This window comes from Solanum lycopersicum, chromosome 5, assembly GCF_036512215.1.
Source record: "Solanum lycopersicum chromosome 5, SLM_r2.1".
Taxonomy (NCBI): Eukaryota; Viridiplantae; Streptophyta; class Magnoliopsida; order Solanales; family Solanaceae; genus Solanum; species Solanum lycopersicum.
In genome coordinates, this window is record NC_090804.1 from 68,981,829 (window position 1) to 68,996,402 (window position 14,574).

Here is a 14,574-nt window from a genome sequence, read left to right on the forward strand (position 1 = left end):
AATGAGAATTATGACACGAACATTTATATTTAAAATTTTCTAAGACTTTTGTAGTTCATTAATAACAAAATTTCCAAAACATAAATACATATATATAGGTAGTAAATGCAAAATTAGTTTTATTATATTTGAGTGAAAAATATAGGTCTCTAAAGTTATAGCTAGTATATATGCGTTATTAAAAAAATGAATTTTAGAGATATATTCTAAAACTAAAACTTGTATTTAGTGTAATTGTTTTATTAAAATTCAAATTACTATTTTATCTATACTTTTAGATCACAAATTGAACTCTCGTCTTGCAAAAGTTAGATTTTAGTTAGTAGTTCAATTCAGTCAAATTTTAATGGATTGAGTTATATTAACTCGCACGTAACTTAATCTAATAGATTGATCGCAAAATATAACAAATAATATAATCAATATAATCTTAGATTGAAAGTAAAATAAAACAATCAACTTAACGTGTCAAAATAGTGTAATTCAACTTAATGAAATCCATATAGATTCAAAATTGACTCATTATTGCAACAATACGATAAAAGTTCGAATCATATATATTGGACGAGGTAGATTATGATTTATTGTTTGATTTAATTCACTAATTTTTTCATAATAAACTTTTGATTTTGAACGGATTAACTTATGACGTACTTTATAAACTTGACCTGATTAAATTTAATATAACCGGTCGTCATGTCTACTTTCGTGCACAATTGAAAGGACAAATTTGACTAGGACTATGTCCTAAATTAATGACGATTAACTTATAATCAATACCAAAAGTTGGAATATTTAGGACGTTAATCTCAACATTAATTGTTTTTTTTTTTTTGAAAAATGTATTCATATAGTTACTCGTTGTTTGAAGAAAAATATATATACTTTTAATTAATTAGTTCTAGTAATGTCATAGCCCATATATAATATACTTTAAAAAATACGTCATGAATAATTTTTATATATATATGCAATTTGAAATGACTAATGAAATCACACACTTGACAATTAAAACCTTTTATTAATTACATATATATGTGTCATCATAGTGCACAAGTAGTATACGAATTAAAAAGATTTCCTACTTTATACGTGTGCATAATAAGTTGGAAATCTACAAAGTACATTTTAAGATTAATATAATATTATTATTGATAAAAAAAAACTTTAGAATAAGAATATTATCACAATATATAACTTTTGACTTAGTTGAATCACCTAATTATCAAAGGCCGCCTTAATCCGTACTCAAAAGCCATTTCCAAAATTATTAATTTAATTATTAAGTCAAAAGAAGATTAAAAGTGAAAATTTCTTTAGTCAATAATCAACCAAATGAGGAAAGGGAAAAAAATAAAGTGGCTTTTGATTAATAAAAAAATTATTTTTATTTGTCATAATTTTCTTTTTTAGAGTTAAAATATGAGAATTTTAACTAATGTTTTATGATGTTATTTTTTATCACATTGATATGCAAAAAATTGTTATAAATAATATTTTTCGTATAATGTTTCAATATCTAAGTTTCTTATTTATAAATCAAAATAATATTAAAAATTAATCAAATAAACTTTAGAAAATCGCAACATAAAACAAACAATATATCAAAGTTGTAAGAATGTATGAATATGAATGTATAAAAAATTATTAGTTACAAGTGATCTTCTAGCTTTAGTGCTAGAAAATTTTTACTTTTTTCAATTCATTTTGTTTGTCATTAATAATTTTTTTAAAAAATATATATATACATACGTATATAGTACATTATATATTCATAAAATTAAAAAATTTTAGGTGCATGAAATTGGGTGTATCCGTCGTATGGTAAACTAATTTGCATATATGTAATGGTGGAGTTGTTTATGTCATGGATTATTTAAAATTACACTAATATATTTAAATAGTTTAATGAGATTATGTGGCACAAATATAATATGGTATAAATATACATAAAAGCAAAATAAGATATATTTATTTTACCTTTTATTTTTTATCACAAGCAATACGTTTTTATCAATATCGTCTTTATCAAATACATAGAAAAAAAGAAGATGCATAGAGATCATAATATAAAGATGAAATCTTTACTATATCCCAATCAATAAAAGTAGAAGAAAAGGAATAATAAAAACGAAAGTAATCTTGTCATTTGATTTATCGTAAAAAAAATATAAGTTAATTTAAAAAATTAATTATTTAGATGTGAGTTTCCAAATTACGAATCTTGTTCCATACATTAATCATTCCAACACCTTAATTTTATGCTCAGCTCATCAAAACATCGAATTTCATTACCAATTTTTTTGGGTTCAGTCACCTCAAAAACAATACTTTTAATCATGGTTTGATCAAATATACACAACTGTTTTTCCCCAAAGAGTTGTGCACTACTAAAAATAACTCAACACATTTTACATATGTAGCTCTTCATCTACTACTTTAAAGCCTTTCCATCGGCCTTTTTTTTTTCATTCAATATTTGATATCTGTTTTAAAGCATGACTAATTCAAATTCGCACTAAAAAGTCTGACTAATTTGGAGATGAAACACGCCCTATACCAAAAAAACTTCATTCTAGAGTTTGGATCTAAGATCTCATGATATGACTAAGGATGAATCGATATTTATTGTCTGGTTGTTTTTTCTAGAAAAGAGAAAAAAGAAAAACTACACCTTTACAAACTAGGAAGTCCTTCATGATCAACATGAATGAAAGGACAAAGTATTAGGAAGGTGTTTATGGATGCTTTTTATGGTGTGTTGATGATGGTGGCTTCCATTAGGTTCCTTCTCAATCCTCCACCTTATATGGAGGAAGTCGTCGACGGAGCAAGGTAGCTTTAAAGGTCCATCTACATGGTAGCCATAGACATCATGAGCTTTATCAAGAAGCTTTTGTAGAAGAGGATGATATAAATATGAAATTGGAATAACAATTTTTTGAATACCACCATCTTCTTCCTCTTCTTCTAATCCTACTTGAATTGCTAACCATCCCTTTTTCACTTTCATCTTCTAATTCTTGTATATTATTCTCTCTTTTTTCTTCTTCTATTGTATATGGAGAAGTTAGTGTATAGTGAGTGGTGAGTAGCTAGGACAAAATCTTTATGTTTGAGTTGTAAAATATATGGTTTTATGTGTGTATATATATAAGGTTGTGAATAATAAAAGTTATGATAATTTAATAATATATATGTTAGTTGGAGAATGGCTTAGTGAAGCCCTTTCATAGAGAGAGAAAAAAATAATATAAAATTGACTAATTTCTTAAGTAAGGAGTTAATAGATGTGTTAAGAATAAATATAAATTAGAACTACCATAAACGACCAATAACAATAATTATCACAATTTTTTTAGGTACATATTAATTAAATTTGGCATTTAAAAAAAAATCGAGCCAAAAAAAAAATCTATATAAACTGCAATCATATAGGAACTTACAAGTAACATGTTTTAAACCATACAAGTTTTAGGCATAATTAGTCTAATATTTCTTGTGATTGACATTAATTAAGTTTATGTGGCCGTGAGAAAATCTTATATGTTGTAAATCTTATAACAAGAAGTTATTTAACATGTGTCAAATCTAAATCTCATAGCAACACTATTGCCATTAAATTATTGAAGTTGACATATATAAAAAATATTATGATTAGTAAAACAAACCTTAACAAAGACGTTAAATCTTTCGAATTAATATTATACGCAAATATTATTTTGATTTTAGTAAAAATATTGAAGTGGGTCGGCCGTACCAAATAAGGATTACGGTATCTTTTGAGATATTATTTTGCAGTTATACCCTTTTGGTCGGCATTGGATTTTAAAAGTGGTCCCTCATTTTTGTTGTATTGTTACATTTAGGTTTATAAGTTTAGTTTATTGTTCTATTCTCATTTATTGTCTTCCACAAATTTTATAGTGGAGGCAACAAGAATGATATAGTTTGAAAATTTATGTCACAGGTGTCAATCACTAGAGGTGTTCAATCTATTTATTTTATAAAATCAAAATTTTGATTTTTTTGCCAAAATTTGAGCAAAGTACTAGTTCATGCATCTAATCATGATTAATCATTATATTCAATCAAATAAAAAATATTTATATATTGATAAATTTAGAGTAACTTTTTAATTTGTAAATTCATCTCAAATATATATTAATTGTGAAATTTCTATGAAAAAGTGTATGTATGCAAGTTTTATAAATTTAAATTATAAGAATCGATTCTATACAAGCAAATATCGTTCTTTCAAATTAACTTCATAGGCCTCTTATTGATCATCATTATTGAATATTGAGAAATGCTTGGGAGCAAAACTTAGGTATAATCAGAATTGAATTGATTATTTTTATCACGTTAAAATAACAATTTATCGCTGAATTATATTTATTTTTCACCCGATTAACGAAAACTAATTATTATAGGTAGACTAGTAAAACAACAATAATCAAATATATGACTCTTTATTTACAAAATCAAAATATAAAATGTGTTTAACGATTATTAATTGTCATTATTCATACAATATTCCTCTATCCAATACCGTAAAACCATTGTAATCACAGATATAGTTATTTTCTGTTTTCATTTTATCTATTTTTTAATATACACAATTAATAAGCATTTGACAATAGAAATGCCTCATTTATTCTCTACTTCTCAACATTTCTATATTTAATAAATAAATTTATATACGAGGTATATATAACAATTGTATTACGTTATATATCTTTAGTGGTTGTTTGGTTGTGCAAAAGTTAAAAATATCTTATAAAGTTATGGGATTTAGGTTTTGTTGATTAAACAATTTTATATAATTAACCTTTCGTTACTCGAACGATTATCATATCAAACCAAACACTTTATCATATCGAAAATTGTCATAACCTATACCGTATTGAAAAGACACTTTCAAACTATATTCAAACTATATACTGATTATGATTATAATTATATTAGTAAATCAAATATAATTAACATACGTACGTGAACTAAAGTTTTGCTTAGTCATAATGCAACCAACATTTATATATATATTATATATATATAAATATCGTACGTAACCAATGTTGTAGTACGTACCTTCCACTAATTAACTTGCCAACAACATAAAAAAGGGAAAATTAAAGTGGATGATGATAGTTGATACACACACATAATTACAAGATTAGTGGATTTTATACTTTTTTTGGCTGGATAACTCTAATTTTCAAAGCTAATTAATCAACTTTTAATATCTACTTTGGTTTTTCTTTTTTTAATTTATAATTTCATCTTTTTATTTGATACAAATTAAATGGAGAGAAATAATTAAGTGATGGTTTGTACAGTGAAAATCATTTTTCCTAAAATTTGAAAATTATATAGGTGAGTGGAGATTTTATATATATATATATATATATATATATATATATATATATATATATTAAAAAAGTCATGATTTTTTTCTAGCAAAATGAATTAAGCAAGATTTTCTTCACGTCAAACACACACGCTAACGTTAAATAAAAATGTGTTTAGCTCTTGAAAAATCTAAGGGTCATTAAATAAATTAAGATTATTGACCTAACTTTTACTGTTTAATAACAAATTATCTCTAATTAAATAAACCTACAACTCATTAGTTAATTCCAATAATTGAACTAGTTTGTATTTAACCTTATAGTATAACGTCAAATTAACAAAACATTTCTCATGATTAGTGTTAGACATTAAGCACGAAAATAAAACAGATTATGATAACAAATAGTCAAGAGCAGAATAATTTATTTCGATTAAATTTTATTATATGTTCAAAAAAAAAAAAGATTCCCAAAATAATGTGGGGTCATGGTATCTTCTGACCAAAAATCTGCTCTTTTGGTTATTAATAAATTTTAATTTTAATTCTTGATATTTTATTAAGCATATTTAATATTGAACTAATTAAAATATATGTATATTTGAACCTTTTAGATTGTTTTTAGGATTTAATTATACATATCTAGTATCCCAATTCCTAAACACGAAAAGTATAATAGTTTGAATATCACATAACACATGATTAGTCTGAAATGAATAATTTGATTTGTGCAAGTAAAATAATTATAATTAAAAGTGCATGTTTCAATAAATTGAAAACTAAATGGACTTAATGAGACAATACAATAACAAAAGTCAAAATTTCCCCAAAAAAATTTAAATTAGACCTTTAATTACAAGATAACTTCACTACTATAATTAATTAACATGAGTGAAATGACAACGAATCAGAAAGATATTGATGATAATGATGATTGTGATTATTTTTGTGGTGATGACGATGATGATTACGATTAGGTTCCTTCTCAATCCTCCACCTTATATGGAGGAAGTCGTCGACGGAGCAAGGTAGCTTTAAGGGTCCATCAACATGGTAGCCATAAACATCATGAGCTTTATCAAGAAGCTTTTGTAGAAGAGGATGATATAGATATGAAATTGGGATAACAAATTTTTGAATACCAACATCTTCTTCTTCTAACCCTACTTGAATTGCTAGCCATCCTTTCTTCACCTTCATGATTTTAATCGTTCAATATCGATATATATTAATAAAAATTTGATCGTATAAGTAATCGCGATAGAAAAAATAAAGAGAGGGAGGATATGTGTGTTGTGAACAAGAGATGAGGTCTAATAAGTGGTGAATATGTTTGTGTGTATATATAAGGTTGTGTAATTTGGAAGAAAAAGTTGTGGTGCTTTTTTGTTTTTGATGTCAATATTTGATGAAATTTTTTATAGCAAAAGTGATGATGGTAATAATAATTATTTTATTATAAGATTATGGAGAATGAAGTGTTGGTTGGTTGAGTGAACTAGTGGGATAGTCAAGTGGAGAATATTTGGTATTAATGTTATTCCTTTTTTTTTTGGAGAAATGTTGTCATAATATAATGTTAATTGATTTATTTCCTTTGTAAAAACTTTGAATATAATTAGAAAATTAGATTTTAAAATTTTAATTTTAAATCCTTTCTTAATAAAATACATGTCTAAATATAATTTCAAATTTTAAAATATGTGATCAAATCAGAGTTAATTAACTTAACACGTAGTAGATATTTTTAGATTAATTAATGTACCAATTGATTTAAAATAATAAGTCATAATAAATTTCGGAGGCAAAATACTAGATGATATTTTCTTATTTTATATTTATGTTAGTAGAAGATAATATTTTTGTGAAATTAATCGAAATATAGAATTATAAAATGTATTAGGCCATAGTGGACTTGCGCTGGTCGTACAAATACGGATATACGAAATTTATTTGAACTGTATTTGCAATTTATACCCTTTTCGTTGGGTATACTTTTTCAAAGTGGTCCCTCTTATTTCTTGTATTTATACATTTGGGTTTATTAGTTTCTTGTTTTATTCCTTCATTATATTCCACATTTTATAGTGGAGCAAAGATAATGATACATTTCAAAATCAAGATTAGAAATAATAAGAAGAAAATAAGAAAGAGCTTTTGAAAATTCTATGTAATATCATGTGTTAAATATTTGGATTCAATTTTAATAAAATTATCTTTCATAATTCCATTAAACTAAACAAATCAATTCACTATAATATGTGTTAGAGCTTAAATAAAAAGAATTGATAATTCGTATTGCTAACATAAAATTATTTTAGATGGAGATTTGTCAAGAATTCAAAATTTTCATTAAAAAAATAAGTGATGATTCATATAGCAAACACAAAATTATTTGAGATAGGGATTTATAACGAATTCAGAATTTTTATTAAGATCCGCCCCTAAAACATAATTATTAGTTAAAACAATAAATTTTGGTGAGATTACAACATTTCAACTAAGAGATTTATGTAGGGATATTCTTGAAAGTGGAATTTCAAATATTTTTTTCCCAAAGTACTTTTTATTATTATATTTTATGCTTTCACTTTATTTTTATTTTTATTTTTTCTCCACTATCAAAGGAGAAGATGCTTTGGTCCACCATATATATAGAATTGATGATAACTATTCAGTGTTGAGAGTGATGATCTCTTTTCCTTTTTTATAAAATAAAATTCTATATATTAGTGCATTGTGGGGTTTCAAAATATTTGACAAATGACCCATTTTTTTTTTTTAAAAAAAAAAGTCAAATTGAGTATAATCAATGTTTATTTAGTTTATTAAAATTAAAAACTATAATATATGATATCCATATAAGTACGATTTAAAAAGATACATACAAATTTTCATTGAATTTCTTCAATCGAAGAAATATTTTGTATAAATAAAGATAATTTCTCTTATTATATATATAAAATAATGAAAATTCTAATTCCGTCACACTAATTCATTCTTAAGATTTTATATGTCCCAAATTTATATTATTGATCCCCTTTGATACGATTTTGGTCTGCATCGTATAATTATATTCCACGCATTTTCCTTGTGTTTATTGTTCTTTTTATTTATTTTATCATAGAAATAAACATTATACTGACCATAATTCTAGAATTTGTTCTATTTTTTGTGCATTGTACAAAATAATGTTGGTACGTTTGTTTTTGGGTTAGGCAACTAGCCTTATAGAATTTTTAAATTTAATTTCTTAGCTGATATTCGTATTATAATTCGATAAATTTGATCAATTTATATTAAGAAATCTCAATCTAAGACGAAATTAAACGCTCTTATCAAACATTATTTTATACTCAAAATTTGAACCTTTTTTTTTTTTCAAGTTTCTCTTTTTAAGCTAACCAATTGTGTCATTTTTATAAATAATTTTTGAACTTTAGTTAACAAAATTAAAAAGTTGTTTAATGAAATGTATAGTATTTCCAATATCTACCGACCTTTATTTTTAGATAATTTTATTTTTGCAGTTTTTGGTTAGGAAAGATTTTTTCAAATCGTATCTCCCCAATCATAAAAGGTACATGCACTTTAAAATCATTGAAATTAACTTGGAAGGAACTACAAGTAACTCAAGAAGAATATCAACCATCATCAAGAATTATGTATTGATCTTTATATCTTTAATTAAATATCTTAATATTAATACACTTAATTTTAGGGTCATATATAACTCAACCTTTTCAAATTTGTCGGACTAGTAGATTTCGATGCACTTATCCATGTAAAGACAATGTAATAACGTTCAATTTAATTCGTGACTAAGACTCTATACGACTTGGACTAATATCAGTCGCGATTGAAAATTGATTGATGAAAAGGTAGGTTAGGGTTATCCCTATTCAGTAATAAGAAATTTTTAACTCGTGCTTCAAGAATTGAAAAAATCATGGTATAGACATGCTTCATTTCAAGATCCTATGCAACTCGTGAACTTTTTCAAATTTATCAGATTAGTAAATTTTGATGCACTCATATTCTCGTAACGAGAATGAAATGACAGTCCTTTAACTTCTTTTGATATCGAGACTCCTTAAAACATGCACAAAAAACGAACTCGTAGTTAAAAATAAAGAAAATCTTGATAGAAACACACTTTGTTCGAAAATTTTATTTTACACAAACACTTTGACTTGATCCGATAAGTAAATTTTCAAATATCGAATGATATTAACGATGGGCTTGCCCACCCCACTAGTTTCATGAGTTGCTTTTAGGTCAACGGTGTCAAGCTACAAGTACAAAAACAAGATAAAGAGATTGACATCACTAGACCGCCCAAAATACTTGAACCATTTGCCACAATAATATTTGTGATTTGCTTTTTTTCTACTTCATTTTATTATGAAAAAAGTGATAAACATTTGCCAACTCTTTTATGTCCACCTCACAATTGATGTTTGTGGGTCTTCACTTTCTTCTTTATTATAGATAGATAGAATCATAATAATTTTTAGTGTCATATTTGATATTTTACTAAAATATACAATTTGAGCATACTCTTATGGAAGTTGGGATTTCACACGTTTGGATAATTAATCATTTAATATATATAATAGTAATAATAATAATAATAAATAGAAGGTAGGAGTAGAGAAATGACGAACGAGGCGGAAAATAAAATCTGTCTACAATGCATTAGAACACCACAAGCTAAGATTCTCCTATTGAATAGTATTTTTCTTTCTCACAATCATCTTTATAAATTTGGGTTATTACGGAGGTAAAAACTTACTTGTAACGAGTGTTTATACATTTGTCGTTCAAATGTGTAAGGGTTATTAATTTTTTGTCGAATAAATGGATTTCCTTTGGCAGTTGAACTTATGCCTAACGAGACATAAGTTCTTTAAGAGAAAAACATAACTTGTGAGATATTATGATATAAAAATACAAACTTATGTCCCCAAAAAAAATTATTTACCTCGAGGGAAAAGTTAAAAATCAATACAAAATAGGGACAAAAGTGCAAATGACCCATTCTATAAGGGCCTATTTCTCAATCAAAAGCCCAGTTGGGACAGGAGTTAATATTACTTCTAAGGGCCTTAGAAAAGCCTGTTAGGCCCATTAATGGCCCAAATTCCAAAGGACAATACAATAACAGAAAAATATTATAACAAGTAACAAAAATTATATTTCTGAACAAGAATGTGTAAAATTAGTGAAATCGCAATTTGATATGATTAATATAATTTAATATTATACGTGCATCACACAAGTTATAAATATAATATTAGTAAAATATAGAAATTAAGGCATTTATTAAAGTTGTTAGGCAGTTGAACAAGCCTTTGTAAAATGATTAGTTAGGTGATCAAGGCAGGTAAATTAATTAATTACATGCTTCATTATTTTCAATATTTTTTCCTCCACTAATTAATTAATTATAATATAAGCAATTATTGTTGTAGTTGTTTTGACTCTTATAACTTTCTTATCCACTTTATCTTAATTTGTAGCACTTCACCTTCAATTTTTGTTTTATTATACTAAAATCTTTACTAAATATTGTTTCTTTGGACAATACAAAATAGCCCTAAACAAATTATATAAATTGGGAGTAAATTTTATACATTCAAATATTGTAAAATTCTATTAATATGGTATTTGTAAAGAAATACAAATAAACTAACAATTCGAAGCGCACATAGGCAGAGTTAGGATTTCAAATTTTAATACGTGTACATATTAATGAAATACATTGTTTGAGCATTAGAAGTTGTATTGAATTCGATTGAACCAGAACCCGTATCTGGACTTCTAACTCCGCCTCCGAAAGCTCAATCCATGTAGCTAGAGTTTATCACATTGTTTTGGTACAAATGATAAAGTTTCTTTATCAAGATCATGAATAACCATCATATTTTGTTGTTGAACATTTCCAAATATTGACATTCCACTTGAACTTCCCATAGCTAAACAAGCAATTCCCATTCTTGAATCAGCAATCATATAATTTTCTGCAGGCAAATCCATGTCTGCACCTTCAAAATGAAAAATCAATTTTGGAACTTGTATGTTATTTGTGTTTGATGGCAATTTGAAACAAAGATCTAGTCCTGTTGAGCTTGAATCATCCACCGCGAGGTTTACCTGTACGTTAATTAATTTCACGTATGATCAATGAACTTTATTAAACAATAGTAATAGTTAGTATGGTTGGTTGGTAAAATATTGGTCAAGGTCAACTGGCTCTGGTCTTATGAATACTCACTAACCATACATATAAAGACTAGTAAAGTCATTTTAATTAAGTTATTGAGTTTTGTATATCCAGTATTAGTCATAAATTTCATGTAAAGTCACTAAACTTTACTCACTATAACGATAAAAATCTATTCTAATAAGGCGATTTTAATGTTGTAGTGAATAAAAAAAAAAAAAATTCTCTTGCTATTATATGTTTATAATATGACAAAAAATAGTTTAGTGAACATACGTGAAATTAAGATATTTACCTGGGAAGAAAATTCTTTTTTGAGAAGACTAAATGCACTTTCTTCTAGGTATGTTATGGTTGTCCCAGAGTCAATTATCATTCCTCCAGAGCCATCTTTGTTGAGTGAAAATGTAGATTTCTTGATGGCCAATTGAGTATCCCCAACAGATATTCCTTTTAATGAAAGGTAATAAAAAGATGGTTGTGTCGGGTTTTTCACTAAAGGGGTTGTAATAATATTGTTATAATCATCACGTGCCATCGATCCCATGAGAAGCGTGCTACTTGTGCTATCAGCATCCTCATTAATCGAGGTCAGACAGTACGAGAATCTAGACATGTGTAGTTGAGAAACTAGTGATAGTGGACCTCGTCCGAGGCCCACTAGGCCCGCACCTTGACTAAATCCACTACCTTCATTGTCATTTCCACATCCAAATGCAACATTTGGTATTGAAACTTTACCAAAAGTAAATGTTTCACTAGCCAAAAAACCTTCACTTGATGAATAATCACCATATGTATACATATATTCACAATTACTACCACCACAAGATGAAATTGGCAATGCTTCACAAAGTTTATTAGAACATGAAATTTTTTCAAAAGTTGATGATTTTGATGGATCAAAAATTGGTGTAGATTGATCAAAACACTCTTTACAAGGCTTACATTGTGTCCAAATTAAATCACTACCAGTATCCATTATTGCATTATAAGACTCACTTGGACTACCAATTGATATTTGCATTAAAAACTCACCATTTCCTGCATGAATTGTTGATTTTACATCATTTGTTTCATCTCTTGATGATAAAGTTGCCACTAGACTTAACCTTTGTAACCTTGATTTCCCTCGTGCCATCGCACGTTGTAAACGTTCAAATTTTGTGAAATTTCCACCTGAATCAACATGTTTTAAGCTCAACCTGAACCCCTTATGGTTGTTGACAACATGTCTAGATGTTGAACTCACTTGCAAAGCAAATAAGATTGATGATAGAAAAAGAAATAGGATGTAATAGGCAAAGTTTGATGAAGCCATATATTTTTTTGGTAATATAAAGATTAAAGAATATGTAACATATATATATGTATCAAACACTCAAAAGGGAGTATATAGTAAAAATAAAATAGGTGCACATTAAAATGAAAGAAGAAAAAAAGTTGGATATTGAAGTGATGAAGCAATTTCAACATCAAAAGGAAGGTGAGATATCAACTTAATTAAAAAAATTACACCACTAAAATAGTTGTTGGAGATGACAAGAAAAAAATTGGGAAGTAGTGAGTCACATATTTTATTTTTTTAATTCATTTCTATTTCAATTTTTATGTAGACAAGGACTTTTATTTATATATATAATAACAAGCAATGTAGTTATCATTATTCTACACTATCATATATACTGTGTAGTAATAATTCTTGAAAACCTTTTAAACCTTCCTTTGAAGGAAATTCATAAATTGAATAAAAGTTGATTTTTATTGGTTCAAATCAAAGTCATTGATTTATTAGATTTAAAATTAATTATTTATATTTATTTAAGATATATATCATATATATAATATGTGTTTATAATTAACACTCTATGAAGACCTAGGGTAACATTAGCAAGATAGAGAAATATAAATAGGGTAAGACTATGACTTAAGTAGATTAATTAGGATAATATTATGGAAGAATAATTAGTTTTCTCATTTAATAAAAAGTATGTACTTTTTTATTTGGTGACAATAAAATTAAATGTCATTCTAATGGGTGGATAGGAAAAATAATGTTAGCTAATGTTTCATTCTAAAACATTGTGTTACCATTTTAGGTGGCACATCTTAAGTAGGTAACTGAAATTAACATCAGACTATTTAACTTACTACCTAGAAAACAAAAGGTTCTCTATATTCCAATTTATATGATAAAAAAATAATTTAACTTTCAATTTCTCATATTTACCCCCACGATGACAAGTTTTTATTTCAATCATACGTAAGATTACAAATTTTAAAGTTTTAAACTCTGTATCTAATTAAATACCGCCACATCAATTTTAACTAATGAGTATTATTGCTTTCTTTCTTTTTTGCCTTTTTGTGAATTGATGAGATGATGTTAGAAGAGATTAAGTTGGTGGACTAACTCCTTTACTAATGATAATATAAATAGAAAGAAAAAAAAAGAATTGAGTTGGGGTTTGGTGGTGGTGGTGGGGGTGGGGGGGGGGGTTATTTGCTTGTTTTGTTCTTCAAGCATTGTTGAGCTAAAGATTAAAAAGTTATGCCAACATATTGAGTAGGTATGATTATTGAGCATATGTACAAAGACCATTGATTTTTAGTTTTTTTTTTATAATGATAGATTTTTACAATTATTACCGGGGTTTTTTCTGAATTGTTTCAAGCTTTCACATTTTAGCTTCACTCGTAACTCGAACTCACAACTTTTAAGTTATTTATTTTGAATGTTTGTTGCTTTCTTTGTCAAAGTCAAAATACTCGAAGTAATTACTAGCATTCTTTACTTACAAATGGACTTAACAAATTTTAGTTGAGTTGAAGCCATCAATGTGATTGAAATGGCCAAACAAATTTCTGAAAAAGAATCTAAATTTTGGTTATTTCCCCCTCTCTAAAAAGCATATACCATGATTTGGATAATTGGATACTATCCAACCAATTTCCAGAAAAAGCTAAAAATCAAGTCTTAGCTCTTGCATTTACAATT

At 26.5% G+C, this 14,574-nt stretch overlaps 1 protein-coding gene across 1 annotated transcript; it reads right to left on the reverse strand.

The window, feature by feature from the left end:
• Positions 1 to 10,978: 10,978 nt before the first annotated feature.
• LOC101268575 (aspartic proteinase nepenthesin-1) lies at positions 10,979 to 13,179 on the reverse strand. The gene is made up of 2 exons (XM_004239590.5): positions 11,872 to 13,179; positions 10,979 to 11,506 (listed from the first exon to the last, which is right to left on the reverse strand). The coding sequence occupies exons 1-2, from the start codon at positions 12,895 to 12,897 to the stop codon at positions 11,207 to 11,209; spliced, it is 1,326 nt and encodes a 441-aa protein (XP_004239638.1). The 5' UTR covers positions 12,898 to 13,179; the 3' UTR covers positions 10,979 to 11,206.
• Positions 13,180 to 14,574: the final 1,395 nt, after the last annotated feature.